The 15,610-nt window shown below is 35.4% G+C and overlaps 1 protein-coding gene across 2 annotated transcripts; it reads right to left on the reverse strand.

The window, feature by feature from the left end:
- Window positions 1–2,635: 2,635 nt before the first annotated feature.
- On the reverse strand, window positions 2,636–10,590 carry LOC109047908 (transcription factor ETV6-like). 2 transcript variants are annotated; one of them, XM_019065562.2, is made up of 9 exons: window positions 10,337–10,590; window positions 9,712–9,838; window positions 9,019–9,183; window positions 8,838–8,936; window positions 7,658–7,804; window positions 5,394–5,558; window positions 4,672–4,814; window positions 4,496–4,596; window positions 2,636–3,359 (listed from the first exon to the last, which is right to left on the reverse strand). In XM_019065562.2, the coding sequence occupies exons 1-9, from the start codon at window positions 10,370–10,372 to the stop codon at window positions 3,176–3,178; spliced, it is 1,167 nt and encodes a 388-aa protein (XP_018921107.2). In that variant the 5' UTR covers window positions 10,373–10,590; the 3' UTR covers window positions 2,636–3,175. The 2 variants fall into 2 exon arrangements, with proteins under 2 accessions (XP_018921107.2, XP_042568610.1); XM_042712676.1 differs by lacking the exon at window positions 7,658–7,804.
- Window positions 10,591–15,610: the final 5,020 nt, after the last annotated feature.

Raw genomic sequence — 15,610 nt, forward strand, 5'->3', positions numbered from 1 at the left:
CTGTTGAGAGACTGACAACCCCCCCAAGTCAGATTCTGAGTGAAATGCTATGTGAGATTAAATGCAATGAGTTTGCTTCCTTCTTTTCTGAGAAGATCCTCAATATCAGGAAGGCGATTAGCACATCCTCAAGTAATGCAGAGGTCAGACAGACTCGGCCGCAAAATCAAAAAGATACTATGTCTATTTTTGAAGCAACTGATAGCAATTGATAGCAAAATTTTGGAAGAAATAGTGCAGCATCTAAAATCTTCAACCTGCTATCTTGACACACTTCCCACAACTCTTTTCAAACATGTGCTTAACTGTTTAGAAGCAGATCTCTTAGAAGTGGTGAACGCCTCACTTCTTTCTGGGACATTTCCAAACTCCCTGAAAACTGCAGTTGTTTAGCCCCTCCTGAAAAAGAGCAATCTTGATAACAAAATATCAGTGCTGGTATTGCTAGATCTCAATGCTGCGTTTGACAATGTCGATCATAACATACTAGTAGAGAGACTGGAAAACTGGGTCAGGCTTTCTGGGATGGTACTCAAATGGTTCAGGTCATACTTAGAAGGGAGAGGTTATTATGTGAGTCTAGGAGAGCATAAGTCTAATTGGACGTCCATGACATGCGGAGTCCCACAAGGCTCAATTCTTGCACCGCTCTTGTTTAGCCTGTATATGCTCCCACTGAGTCAAATAATGAGAAAGAACCAAATTGCCTATCACAGCTATGCTGATGATACCCAGATTTTCCTAGCCTTATCTCCAAATGACTACAGCCCCATTGACTCCCTCTGCCAATGTATTGATGAAATTAATAGTTGGATGTGCCAGAGCTTTCTTTATTTAGTTAAGGAAGGGAATGAATTAATTGATTTAGTTAGGAAAGATGGATTTTTTTTTAAAGGTGAATGCATACCTTGACTCTAGGGATCAAACAACCAACAATCAAGTCAGGAATCTTGGTGTGATTCTGGAGACAGACCTTAGTTTCAGTAGTCATGTCAAAGCAGTAACTAAATCAGCATACTATCATCTAAAAAACATTGCAAGAATGAAATGTTTTGCTTCCAGTCAAGACTTGGAGAAACTTGTTCATGCCTTTATCACCAGCAGTGTGGACTACTGTAATGGTCTCCTCACCGGCCTTCCCAAGAAGACCATTAGACAGCTGCAGCTCATCCAGAACGCTGCTGCCAGGATTCTGACTAAAACCAGAAAATCTGAGCATATCACACCAGTCCTCAGGTCCTTACACTGGCTTCCAGTTACATTTAGGATTGATTTTAAAGTACTTTTACTCGTTTATAAATCACTCAATCACCTAAGACCGAAACACATTGCAGATATGTTCACTGAACATAAACCTAACAGACCACTCAGATCATTAGGATCGAGTCAGTTAGAAATACCAAGGGTTCAAAACAAGGGGAGTCTGCTTTTAGTTATTATGCCGCCCGCAGTTGGAATCAGCTTCCAGAAGAGATCAGATGTGCTAAAATATTAGTCACATTTAAATCTAGACTCAAAACTCATCTGTTTAGGTGTAAATTTATTAAATGAGCACTGTGCGATGTCCGAACTGATTGCACTGTATTTTATGTATTCACTGTATTTTATGTAAAATCATTTTCTATTTTTAACTGTTTAAAATTCATTTTAAATCAATGTTTATTATTACTATTTTTTTTCTTTCATGATTATTTTACTTTCTTTTATGTAAAGCACTTTGAATTACCATTGTGTATGAAATGTGCTATATAAATAAACTTGCCTTGCCTTGCCTAAATTACTCCGTTACTAAAAAAGTAATCAAATTACAGTAAGGCGTTACTGCCCAAAACTGACTATGAATCACTAAAATTGAAACTTAAAGTTATCAACTTCCTCTTCCAAAACTTAGACATGTTAAGATAAAATAATGTTAAATGTACCATTCACACAGCTAGGGTTTATTTGCTGTGAACAATGAACAAGTGATGTCACTTCCCCCAGCTGAACGGATTACTTTTAATATTTTTACCAAAGTAATATTCAAAGGCCCCATGACTTTTCCAGTTGTTAGTGATTTACTGGATGAGGATTAAGATTAAAACATAAATAAAATAAAAATAAATATATATTTTTTTACTCAAAATTTCTACCCGATAAAATATTTTACAGCTTGGCATAACCAGAAGAAATATGTTTTTTATTTATTTTTTTTTAAAGAATATTGTGGGTATTGTTTTTTTTAATTTTTTTGATTTTTTTTGGAGTAGTAGTAATAATTTTTTTATTATTTTATTAGTAAATTTCTCATATAGGTTTTCCAAGACAGTGGGAACCTTGGTTCTTTAAAGAAACAAAAATGTTGTAGAGGGGGTAAATTAAAAATAAGAAATATTCTTATTTTTAGTTGTTTTGTCTTACAGTACTTTAAATAATTTTAAGTAATTTTTGAAATTTCCTTTTGGCCTCCTAGTGGGGTCTGCATGTGCTTTGGATGGTATTTCATTGCATTGATGCATTCATCAACATTTTTCTAATTATTTTATAATTATTATACCCCTAGAATTTATTAAATAAAAATAAATATTTGTACTAATAAAAGAGTATTTGTTATAGAGAACTATTTACTGTAAGAAAACAGCAAAAGGCCTAGAAATAAATGGTAAAATATAATAAAATTTAATCAAATACAAAATGCATACATTTTAGCCTAAAAAAAAGTTTATGAGCATCTTATTTGTCAACACCCTTTATACAGTTAATAGCTGATTAATGAATTCACAGATTTCATTCTGTAGATTAATAATATTCGATTAATGGTAAAAATCAACAATGTAATGCTGTTATATAGCATAGTATAATGCAGTACAGTTCACAAATATGTAAAAATAACATTGCACAGTTTTACATCCTGAGAGAAAATTTAATATCAACTCCAATCATCAACTATGAGGATCAACTATGAGGATCAGTTATTGTTGTGTTGAAAAATTAGTGTCAAATCACTTTTTAACACTTACTGACAGCAAACAACTGCACACTACTACATTACCCTGAGTCAAAATCATGTGGTGTGGCTCCTAAAATATTACTGAGTCCTGTGGAACCTCTGGTTTTCACATTGAGCTGCATTGGACGTTCTAAAAGTCTGATTCTGCTGACAAGCTGAACATGGATCAGAATGTGGCAGTGAATGTTATGGGGTTGGTGATATGCTGAAGTTGTGTTCAGAGCTGGGGCTCATGGTAGTAGGAGTCGATACAGGTGATACTTCCAGAGCGTCTTCTCTGTAGTCTGGAGACGCAGGAATATCAGGAGACCCTGACGGTTCTGCACGGTCTGACCTGCTTTGCATGATTTCCTCAGGGGTCTTCAGAAACCTGCAGCACAGAGGGAGTGTTAGAAAACATGTGATGATTGTACAACATATGGGCCAAGCCAATATTTTCCATTTTGAGATCACAATGCCCAGTTTAACCAAATTAACAGTTTTAGCTCCCCCTTGTGTGAGTTCAAAAATCCACTGAATCCTTGTTAATGATAAAGAATTTCAAATATGTTAGTGAATTCTAAATAAATCTAGTCTAAAATAGGCTTTAAAAGAACTGTAATTTAATTTAATACAGAAATAATATACTTAAACATACTTAAGAATATCTTAAATGTGGACACAAGTGTGAACTGAAATTTATATTAAATCCATTTAGCTGAACTTTAGAGTGTTTTGATTGAAGTAGGACTAAAGTGCATCTTCATATGTAATTTCATAATTCTATTGTCTTTGAAATACGATATTTATAGTATATTAATATGTATGTCAAATATTTAAATATATTTATAATTACACATTTGTAATGATGAAGTTGCAATTTGGTATATTTACAATATATTAATTTTAAAAAACGTGTAACGTGTAAACCAAGTATTTTACATGTGCTTTAGGATGTTAGTCAATGCATCAAAATATGTGCAATTATTTAAAGCAAAAAAAAATAAAAAATAAATAAAACAATTAAAACAATTATTTAAAATGTAAAGTGCTTGACATTATTTCAAACTGCAATTTTTAAAATTATATTTAAGTATGTTAACATAATCAGGAAAGTGTACTCTTTAAGTACACTTAAATTTAATTAACAGCCTTTTATTTAATTACCGGTAATGTATTTTCTGAAAGAACAGTTTATTTTATTTATTTTTTTTAAAATCTTTTAAAAATTTGTTGTACATTTCAATTTCACGTTTCTTTATAATTAAGTGCACTTTTCAGTTTTTTTAACAAAGGATATGTAGCATTTAATAGCATGGAATTAACCTGGAATTATATTAGCATCAACTCTCTCTCTCTTCCTTTGGCTTGCTCCCTTTTTATCAGGGGTCAGCATCATCATCAACCAATGACAGAAATTCCCATATTACCCAACTACTACATTTGAGTACAAAACAAACAAACAAACAAAAAAACCCCCCAAAAAACCAAATGTGCTTCAATTGCCTTTTGAGTGCCTCCACTCACCGGAAGAGCAGCCTCTGGCCTGCCTCTTTCTTGATAATGTTGAGCTTGTAGTAATGGCGTAATGCTCTGGACATTTTCTCATAGGTCATATTGGCCCTGTTCTGCAATAACAAACAAACAGACCCCATTATTATGTCACACTTAAAACAATGAGCTGGTGTGGTCTGTTGCAGTACCTTGTGGTTGCCCCAGAGTCGTGCCAGTCCGTTGGAATCCACCACTCTGAAGATCATGGCATCCGGATCCTCCCAGCGTATAAAGGCCTCATACCTGCTGTCCGACAGCAGCTGGTACACATAGTCCCATAAGAGTTTGCAGTCTAATGAAAAGCAGTGTTGGGAAGGTTACTTTTTAAATGTAATAGGATACAGATTACCCTATTTAAAATGCAATAAATAGTGTAACTATTTTAATGACTTAAAGTGATGTAACCGATTATATTTGATTGCATTTTTGTTTATTTTTCTAAATTTCTAACAAATGTTTTTAACTGTTAATCAGTTAATCAACTCTCAGACAGGTTGTGGCCTAAGGCTTTCACTTGCAATGTGGACTGATGTACTTGGCAGAAGTGGTGTGCTGCAAATTCAAACAAAAGAACCAATCAAATGCATCAGAATAGCATCACTTTACTAAACGGCCTTTAAATGGCAAGAGGCATTGTGCACATCAAAAACTTTTCATAATTTAATTTCACATTTTTCTCAGTAACTGTTACTGATTGCAGTTAATGTACATTTATTTTGTAGTTAAATTACGTAACACTGTTACATATAACTAGTTACTGCTCAACACTAAAGAAAAGACCAGTATTTATTTTTTTCTCCATTACCAATGGCTGGTATCATATATTATTTTGTTACCAGTTTTCCATGTCTGATACAAAATGCATGAGCACCTGCAATCTTTCCATTAGCCTCAGAGGTCTGTGTGGTGTTTGCAGGTCCTGTAGGTTTATTGGACAGGTTGATAGGCTCATCTCTAGAGTAAATATTTAAAGGCGGTCTGGTTTTGTCTGGAGACATCTGTTGATTTTTTTCCTCAGGAGAATGATGAGAAAGCTCTACAAAATACAAACAAAAGGAGAGCTATAGAATCTCAAGGGTCAAAGTGAATTTTTACTTTAGTACTAAAACTCATCCATATCCTGTATCAGTGGTTTTCAGTCAGAGAGCTGGGACCCACTAGAAGCCTCAGTACACTTCCAACGAGTTTTAATGTTAAATTGGACACTTTTAACATTCTTTTAAAAAAAAATGACATGCTGAAGAAAGATCATACATATTGTGGCCACAAATTTGCTCCCACGACTTTGTGTCCATTCATCCCCTCATTTTAGGTAAATTGTGACCATATTTTACTAATTTGTTCCCTTGTTTTAATTTAAATTATAAGTTAAACTAAAACCCATGGTTTAACTAAAATTAGGGAATTAATTAAATCATGGGATCAAAAACTTAAATTATTTCTTGTCTATAAAATCTTGTACATTTCATGTGTGGGGCTCGAAAATATAATATTTAACATTTTTATTAAATACTGTAAAAACCCATTAAAACCCATTGCAGTTCAAAGATGAACTTGTAAAGACTTACAAAATAAGCATTCTCAGAAATATCATATCGGCATCTAATCTTGAATAGTTCACCCAAACAATTTTGCTGGAAATTTACTAATTCTCAGGCCATCCAAGATGAAGATGAGTTCACCAGAAAATATTTTTATGTAGCATTACATCACTTGCTCACCAACAGATCCATTGCAGTGAATGGGTGCCGTCAGAATAACCTGAATAACTATCAGTATAACCAGAATATCCATCCACTGACATAGAAGAGTTTAGAAGAGTTTTGGACTGTTTTCACTTGAAAACCATGTTTTATCTGTGTATATTTCTCTCCTGATTCAGACATATTAAAACATCTTAACCTAAAGCGATGGTTTGAGGTTAAAACATTTTCATAGATCTGTTTCTTACAAACATGCAGCTTTTCACTTCTCAAGTCATTAACTTGTGGATTATTGTGATGTTTTTATCAGCTGTTAATACTCTCATTCTGACGGCACCCATTCACTGCAGAGCATCCATTGGTGAGCAAGTGATGCAATGCTACATTTCTCCAAATCTGTTCTGAAGATAAACAATCTCAGGCCTGAGGGTGAGTACATTTTCAGCATGTTATTATTTTTGGGTGAACTTAATATAATAAAATGAGATCTATCCCCAGGGGTCTCATTTATAAACGTTGCGTAAGCAAAAAATGGGCATAGAAAATGCGTACGCAATTTTCCACACACAAATCGGGATTTATAAAAAATAAACTTGGCGTAAATATGTACGCAAAGTACCGACACTCTAGACCATGCGTATGCACGGTCTGTACATTGTCTGGTTTGAATAGTTCCAGTGATAATATCTTACTGTACAAGCACAGCTGCACGGAGGTGTTGATGCCGTTTGAAGGCATCTCCACAACATTATTAAAAATACCACTATATTTGAAGGATTCAACTTGAAGAAAATGGTAATTTGCTTGTTTTCTTTTTAAAATAGGCTACTTTGTCAGTGATGTGCTGAGTCAGACCATTCTGTTTACAATGCAATAAATATACACTAAAAATAACTAAAAGAGGTTGTGCATAATTTAAAATTTAGTGCATAAATTACATTTGATTTGAATTGTTTAAAACAATTGAAATACTATTTGGCCAGTGGAAAAGAATGAGATCAACTCTATTCTAAAATATTTATCTGAGAACTATTGTAAACAGTTTTGTTTTTATGGATTTTGATGTATTTATGCTAAAACATAACAAGAATATTATTCTACAAGAATATAAAATATTATTATTATTATAAAAATTGTGTATGGCACAAATGGCATTTATACTCAGTATCTCATAACTTTAACAGTGTTAAATATGGTGTCACGTGGATGGGAATATGCATGGAAATGATATGCAGATGGGGTTATGCATAGTAAAACTAGGCATTGTAAGTTCCATATATGGTGATTTCATGGAGGAGATGCACGTACAAAATCTAGCTTTTGTGCATATGTACACACTTATGTACATACAGATTGATGAAATCTACGGAGAGTTTTATAAATGGGACCCCAGGGCTTTGATTTCATGACTTTTTGAGGTTTAAGCGCTGACCTCTGTGCATGCCATGTGAATGCTCAGGGTCAGCAGACAAAGGTTTCCTCTCCTGGCTCTGATCTGTGTTGCATCTAGATGTTAACACCCAGGAATTTGGATTCGCGGGACAAACAGGAACACTTCTGTTAGAGGGAACATTAGGACCTGCAAGACCAATGATCAAATGCTATTTACAGCTGTAACTGCAAAACGACTGAACATTTTATTCATATAGAGTCAAGTCTTGAAAAATGGCAAATATGAATGAAATGCATTGTACAGTATTGTTTGAATGGAGGTACAGTAGGTCTAAGTTTAGCCACAGCTATTGGCAATGGCTCTAGTTGCGCTACAACCAGGAAATTCCCTCCTGCATAAAGAAATGGGTGTTATCACCATGTTACACAAATGAAGCAGATCAGTGTGTTTCCCCTCAGAATCAAATTATAAAGGACTATAAAATACTGATATAAAATGGTAAGTAAGTATGATATGCCAAATGTTTCCCTTTTCAAGGACTGGAGTAAAAACAGTGGCTCAATTCCTTCAACGGTGTGTTTGCTACAAGCTTTGGCAAGCCATGTCATTTATTCTCTGGCACTTGTTCAAATAGGAAGTCAGATATTTATCAAAATGCCCATAATGGAGAATTGCACAAGAAAAACCTGAATCAGGAAGAGTCCTCTTGGCTTGTTACTTAAAAATGTTCTAAAATTCAGTGAAATGAAACCTTAATAACCAAACAAATAATTAGGTAACACTTTACAATAAGGTTCATTAGTAAACATTAGTTAACTACTTTAGTTAACATGAACTAAGCATAAGCAATACTTCTACAGCATTTATTAATCTCAGTTCATGTTAATTTCAACATCTGATAACGCATTATTAAAATCAAAAGTTGTGCTTGTTAACATTAGTTAATGCACCGTGAATTAACAAGAACGACTGCATTTTCATTAACTAACATTAACAAAGATGAATAAGTACTGTAATAAATGAATTATTCATTGTTTGTTCATGTTAGATAATTAAATAATGTTAATAACTAACATGAACTAATGGAACCTTATTTTAAAGTGTTACCAAATAATTGTATAAAAATATGCAAGTGGTCAAAAAATACAAGCATGACTGTTTAAAATGGATGAATTTGATTGCTTTTAAGACCTAAGCTGAACACTGAAGAACATATCACCTGTTGTCCCGTGTGAGACGGGCATCTGTTGAGACTGTGTGTTGGAGCTGGATCTCCTCTGCTGCTTCACATGTTGAAGGAGTTCATACAGAACATCACCTGTCACAGCAGTTACCAAAATTATTATGAAAGGTATGTACGAACCGGATAGATGTAACTTAATCATTTCATTATCACACACCAGAGCTGGGACAGCGAAGACGGAAGTCCTCTTTGGTGAGAAGACAAAGTGCCTTTCCGTTCATCTCAAATTTTTGGTGGTCCGCACGTCGCAGAGAATATTCCCTCTGAGCCCAGCGCAGCCAGAGATTCACGTCCTCCTTATCCCACAAAGATGGATTGATCCCTACATTACAAGCATATAATACAGCGTTGAAAACACTGGCAGCAGTTACTCACCATATGTCTTTCAAAATCTGTATGAATTTCTTCATTTTATGGTAATTTTATGAGAATTTTGGAGAATGATGAGGCTGCAATGGACGTAGACAGTGTGTCTAGTGGCTCTAAATCTCCATAAAAGGCATAAAAACACCATACAGGCACATAAATGCTTGACTTACTATATTTCATGTCATATAAAGCCCTTTGGGGAGGAACAGACCAAGATTTAGGTCATAATTTGGTGAAAATCATCCCTTTCTAATGTGCATTTGCACGCATTCAAAACTGATGTGATGTTATGCAGGCACAATATTTGCAAGTTTGAATGTAATTTGACAGTAGGTTTTGACTGAATAATTTCTGTCTATTCCTTTCACCAAACTTTGTATGGCTTTGGACTATAAGAAGACTTATACATAAATATATGAAGAGGTCGAGTACATTTGTCCTTTAATGCTATTCATGTAAATAATTTTATGTGGCAACATACGTAGTCTTCCAGGTAGCTTGCAGAGTTCATCAGGCACTGTCTCATACCCGTATGGAGGTTCATTATGAGGGTCGTGCATAATCGGAGAGTAAACTGGGGGTTTGTTCCCATTACAGCTCTGTTGAAGCTTGGAAGGGAAAGCAGAAAGAAATATTTACTTAAATAAAAATCTAAGAAAATTCCTTCCCTCTCAAAATCCATGTTTTCAGTGATCTCTAATAATGCATTTATACTGAATCAGAAAATACAGAAACTTGACAATCGACTCTTGAACACAAACTGAGATCGCAACACACACAGCAAAAGTGAAAGTAAATTTGAGACACAACAGTTTTTATTTTCAGTTTTGCAGTGTTGCCAAAAATGTTTAATAAAGTAAATTTTTCATCAAAAATCTACTCTAACATTTGACTTTTTTATTATGACATTTGAGAAAGTTTACAAAATAACAACAAAAAAGAAAAAAAGAAGTCTAATATAATATTTGCTTAAGTGAACAGTTTGATGTGTTTTTCATGTATTTAAAGCACTTTCCTTTCTTGTGGGCATTAATAAAAGCACTCTTGTCTGTACTCTGTACTCTTATCTGGCGGTGAGTGAGTGCTGTGTTTATCATGGATCTTACCTTTATCAATGGTGGCGGCGAGGAGGCGTCACTCATGTTCTGTAGCTTTCAAGACTTGACAAACTCTACTAAATATTCGCTACAATATTAATACCTGATTACTGTGTCAATAGCTGATCGATATATACACCAACTATAGCATTTGGTGTCGCGTAAAGTCGTAGTCTTGCACAGCAGAGTTTGTCTTTCTTTTGCGAATCGCTGCAATATTAAGAATCCTTCCGGGAAATGAAATCGAAAGAGAGAGGATCTACAGTGGCTGTGTGCACAAAACGCTCAAACGCTGTAAGGAAGAGATCGGTCCCGTGTTTGGGTTAAGACAGTCTGCTTTCCGATTTTCCGAAAGTCCAGAAAGATTGAATGTGTGTGAAAGAAGCACAGTGGTAAAACTTTAAAAGTGGCAAATTGACAAAATACTGCAGGCTAAAAGCTCTGAGATTAAAAATAAATAAATAGTATTCCATTTTGGATTTTTTTATTGTTATGTGTATGAATTAATTACATTTAAAAAAAAAAAACAAAAAAAGAGGAAAAGAAATTAAACTAATGTTAAAAAGATAATGGTGAAACTAATTACTCTGGTTTTGTCAGTAGGGTAATCTCACTGCTAGATAATTTTGATGTGGTGAATTATATATATATATATATATATATATATATATATATATATATATATATATATATATATATATACTTTAAACTGTGGCAAATTTTATTATTATTATTTATTTATTTATTTATTTTCTTCCTATGCAGAAAATGGATTCCGATGAGAGTGAGGCATGAGCCTGTAGCCTAAATAAATTAAACTGGCACTCAGCTCAGCTTATGTCTTATGTCTATTTTGAAAGTGTAATTTGCGGTTTTGTACGTCATTTGGGTTTATGCTGCATTATGGCATGTAATTACCATAATTTCGAGATGACAAGTGACTTTCAACTCGGTGCTGTTCCTCCTATCCGTTTCTATAGCATGTGCTGCATCTTCAATTCAATTCAATTCAGTTCAATTCAATTCAAGTTTATTTGTATAGCGCTTTTTACGATACAAATCATTGCAAAGCAACTTTACAGAAAATTAAGTTTCTACAATATTTAGTAGTAGCTTATCAGTGATGACTGTCAGTTTATGTACATACAGCAGAAATGTTTGGAAAAATCAATAAAAGACTTTTTGTCTTTTGTTTGTTCACATTATCTTTGTATGAAGACATTAGTCTACATTGGCAAAAGTCAGTTACACAAGTTTTAAAACAAATATTACAAAATAACTGCTTATCTACATTTTTCTCTGGTTCTGCGTGAGGTACAGCGGTCACATGGTACAAAATGTAGCTCTCAGAAAACTCCCAGCATACAAGTTGTAATAATGAGTTACGAGGACGTGAATGTTTTTTACGTGTTGGAATCTTGTAATTACTGTAATTACGATTTGCCATGAATGCACCTATAGGCAGGGGCAGACTTAATCAATAAGCGAGGAAAGCGGTCGCTTAGGGCCCCGGGGAATAAGGGGGCCCCATCTGATATTGGCGAAACATATTTGGCAAATGCTCCATTGTGTATTTGTGTTCTGGAGAGCGGCAAATAACGCCAAGTTTTTGTCAATTGCTGAGTTCTGCAAGCTTTCGAATACTCTCATTATAGCAACATGTAGATGTAAATAAGAGGTTGATTGTGCAGTGTAGAGAGTTTAATTGATTAACAGAACGTTGTGAGATCGCGATGAATCTTGCCACTAATATGCAAGCCATTCTTTCGAATCGTCCTCATAAGCTCAGAGAAATATGGAGAATAGTGTTATATGATTTAAAGGAATGATGCAATGACCAAGCCTATATTTTCTGATATTGGAAACATTCAAGATGTTTAGTGGAGGTAGAAACTCAAAGAAGTTTCTTGAAGAAGAAGGGGATTTGTTTTGATCTTGCTTGTTGGCCTCATTTAAGCCATGTATGTTTGCTGTCAATTGATGCTGGTGTAGAACAGTTGATTTGAGCTAATGTGCTAGAGGAATTGGATTTGTTTTGGTTTTTTTTTTTTGAATAATTTAGCCCATAACGATAAGGATGTTGTTGAAGACCATCCTCACATGACTGTTAATAGGATCACGGTTATGAAACTGAAGATGTGGGAGCAACAGTTCAAGGCTGACTTTCCTGAATGTGTTCAAGAGGAACAACTAGGAATGTCAAAGGAAGATCACCAATTCATGGAATTTGTGTCACATTCTGCAAAACTTATCGATGGGCATTATCACATTGGTCTTCCACTTAGAAATGAAAAGGTAGGCATGCCAAGGCATAGAGCAATTGTGGAACAATGCACTCTAAATCTCTGAAGAAAGTTTCTTTTCAAGCTGATTATACCACCTTTATGGAAAATATCATCTCAAAAGACCATGCTGAAAAGGTTCCCACAGCAGAACTGGAAAGACTCGTTGGACGTTTATGGTATATACCTAACCACAGGGTGTATCATCCCCTAAAACAAAAAAACAGAGATGTGTTTGATTGTGGAGCATTGTACTAGGGAACATCATTGAATGAACATCTTCTGCTAGGTCCAGATTTAACTAGTCCTCTGAGGAATGTTCTGGTACAATTCAGAATGGAATATATGGCCATAATGGCTGACTTAGAATAAAAGTTTCAACAAGTCAAGGTGCATCTTGATGATTGTGATCTATTGAGGTTTCTTTGGCGGGTAGGAGGAAACATTGATGGCAGCCTGGAAGAGTACAGAATGTTGGTTCATTTGTTCAGAGCAACGTCTCCAAGTTGCTCTAGTTACGCATTGAGAAAGTGTTCAGAAGACCATAAGGATCTATAAGATGCCAATACTGCAGACATTGTCTACAATAACTTCTGTGTAGATGATTGTCTTGTATATGTTCCTGCAGCTTCAGATGCTGTGTAGTTGTACCAAAGGCTCACTGAAATTTGCACCAGAGGTGGATTCCATTTAACGGAATGGATAACAGCCACACTGTGTTGAATGCCATATCTAAGGCAGACTGAAACTAGAAAGTAAAGAATTAAGACTTGCAACATGACAGCTTAATTTTGGAAATGGCATCGGGGGTGCTGTGGTGCGCTGAGTCTGACGTCTTTAAGTCCAAGGTGACCATAAAGTATAGGATGGACTTCTTCTTCTTTTTTTTCCTTTCTTTTTTTGTGTAGAGAAAGAATTTGATGGAACAGCACCATTCCAACAGCAATGGACAAGTTGGTTTGATGAACTCCATGAATTTGAGAACTTTGAGGTCTGAAGGTGTTTGAAGTTTGATGTTTGATGCAATTCCAGGATTATTTTGTTTTGGACAGACAGGACGTCTGTGCTTATGTACATTGGAAATGAGACTTTGTGCATGTGAATTTATCCAATAATCCATCTGACCTAACATCCAGAAGTTTAAGGGTGGATTCATTCTTGAAAAACCAGATATTTATTTCTGGTCCTCCATTTCTGGTACGACCACATGAGGAGTGGCGAGTGGATCCTACTGATGTAGGTGTAATGTATTGTTTTGAAACAGAAGTACTTTACAAGTTCATCAATAGTATGAGATTTTGTCATTCTTTAAACACTACTCTTCTTGGGTGCGACTGAAAAAAGGGATGGCTTGGATCCTGCGACTGATCGACCTCAGCAAGTAAAGGAAAAAACTGATGACAAAAAACAGCCTCAGCCATATCACCCTGCAGCCCAAGACTGGTTGCTCACTGAAGCTAAGCAGGGTTGAGCCTGGTCATTTCCTGGATGGGAGACCTCCTGGAAAAACTAGGTTGCTGCTGGAATAGGTGTAAGCGAGACAAGCGAGGGTGCTCACCCTGTGGTCTGTGTGGGTCCTAGTGCCCCAGTGTAGTGATGGGGACACTATACCTTTAAAAGCACCATCCTTCGGATGAGATGTTAAACTGAGGTTCTGACTCTCTATGGTCATTAAAAATCCCATGGCACTTCTCGTAAAGAGTAGGGGTGTAACCCTGGTGTCCTGGCCACATTCCCTCCACTGTCCCTTGTCAATAATGAATAGGACTGACACATCAAGATCAAGACCAGGAGCACCTGCTTGGCTGACCCATCACTAAGATTTGCCTTCTTCTTGAAGCAGAGGACCCTTAAAACCGACTGACAAACTGACTTATGAGGGCTCTCATATGACTTACTGAAGACTTTAAGTAGACTGTTGGATTGATGTTGACTTTCTTTAACTGATTACATACACTACTCAGACATCATACTCATGGTCATCATTTTACACCTTGTTGTTCTTTTCAATATTGTGAATAAAACCTTCTGAATTTGCATTGAAACAAGTCACAGATTCATTTCTCTCTCAGCGGATGGCTGCTGCAGCATATTGTAATACTTTATTATTGCTTTTTATAGCAAAATATAATATAAAGTATATAATTGTATTTCTTTGTTTTTGTTTTTTATCTTATTGTTTTTATTTTTTTTTGATTTTTTTAGAATTATACCAACGACGGAAATAAGCGCAGTTACAATAGCTAAATATGTGGGAGAGCGTTGCTATTAAGTGACTATATTGTATTGCAATAGGTAGCACTTCAAAGTTAATATTGAATCAAGATTAGTTAGCACATAATTAATAATTGAAATGGTTTAATAACAATATTTTGTTATGGTTACACTTGAATTGGTTACAAAACAGATGAAGGATTGTAAAACATATAGTTAATTGTACCTAACATGTATGTAAAATATTACCTGAGAGAGAAAGAGAGAGGGGAAGATGGAAAGAGGGAGAAAAAATAGGGAGAGAGAGAGAAGAGCCCTGAGAAGAGAGCTCCAGCAAAGAAAAGCCAGCAGAGAGAAAGAGACAGAGCAACATTTACAGTCTTCTTTTATCCCTTCCTTGACCATGTGACTGAAACCCAAATGTGAGACATTCAAACTGACCAATCAGCAGACTACAGCTTCACCCACTGTGCAAAAGGTGTGACAATTAGCAGACCCCCGATGTATAAACATGTTGGCCTACAGGCCTTGATCGATATCAGCAATTCTGTGTCTTCAGGAATGCCAAATGGCCCTTTTGTTACTCAAAATAGTTTGGGGACAGGAAAACAGAAGTCTTTGATAATTTTTGACCCTACAGTTCCCCCCTTGGCACCGTTGGCCACACCTAAAGAGGCAAAAGGTGACACAGTCCATAGAAATATGATTTCTGTTGTGTGCAGATGTCATCTTCAGACTTCTGGTCCAGACTTGTTGCAGTTGCAGCTGGTCAGTCTTTGTTCTCCTT

This window comes from Cyprinus carpio, chromosome A23, assembly GCF_018340385.1.
Source record: "Cyprinus carpio isolate SPL01 chromosome A23, ASM1834038v1, whole genome shotgun sequence".
NCBI lineage: Eukaryota > Metazoa > Chordata > Actinopteri > Cypriniformes > Cyprinidae > Cyprinus > Cyprinus carpio.

What these genes read in the sequence shown, in the direction of transcription:
- LOC109047908 (XM_019065562.2), bottom strand. Translation starts at nt 10,372, where the DNA reads ATGAGTGACGCCTCCTCGCCGCCACCATTGATAAAG. An exon ending in CAAGCTACCTGGAAGACTAC is followed by an intron (nt 9,184 to 9,711) that starts GTATGTTGCCAC and finishes CTTGTAATGTAG; the next exon opens with GGATCAATCCATCTTTGTGG. An exon ending in GGCCAGAGGCTGCTCTTCCG is followed by an intron (nt 3,360 to 4,495) that starts GTGAGTGGAGGC and finishes TCTGTGCTGCAG; the next exon opens with GTTTCTGAAGACCCCTGAGG.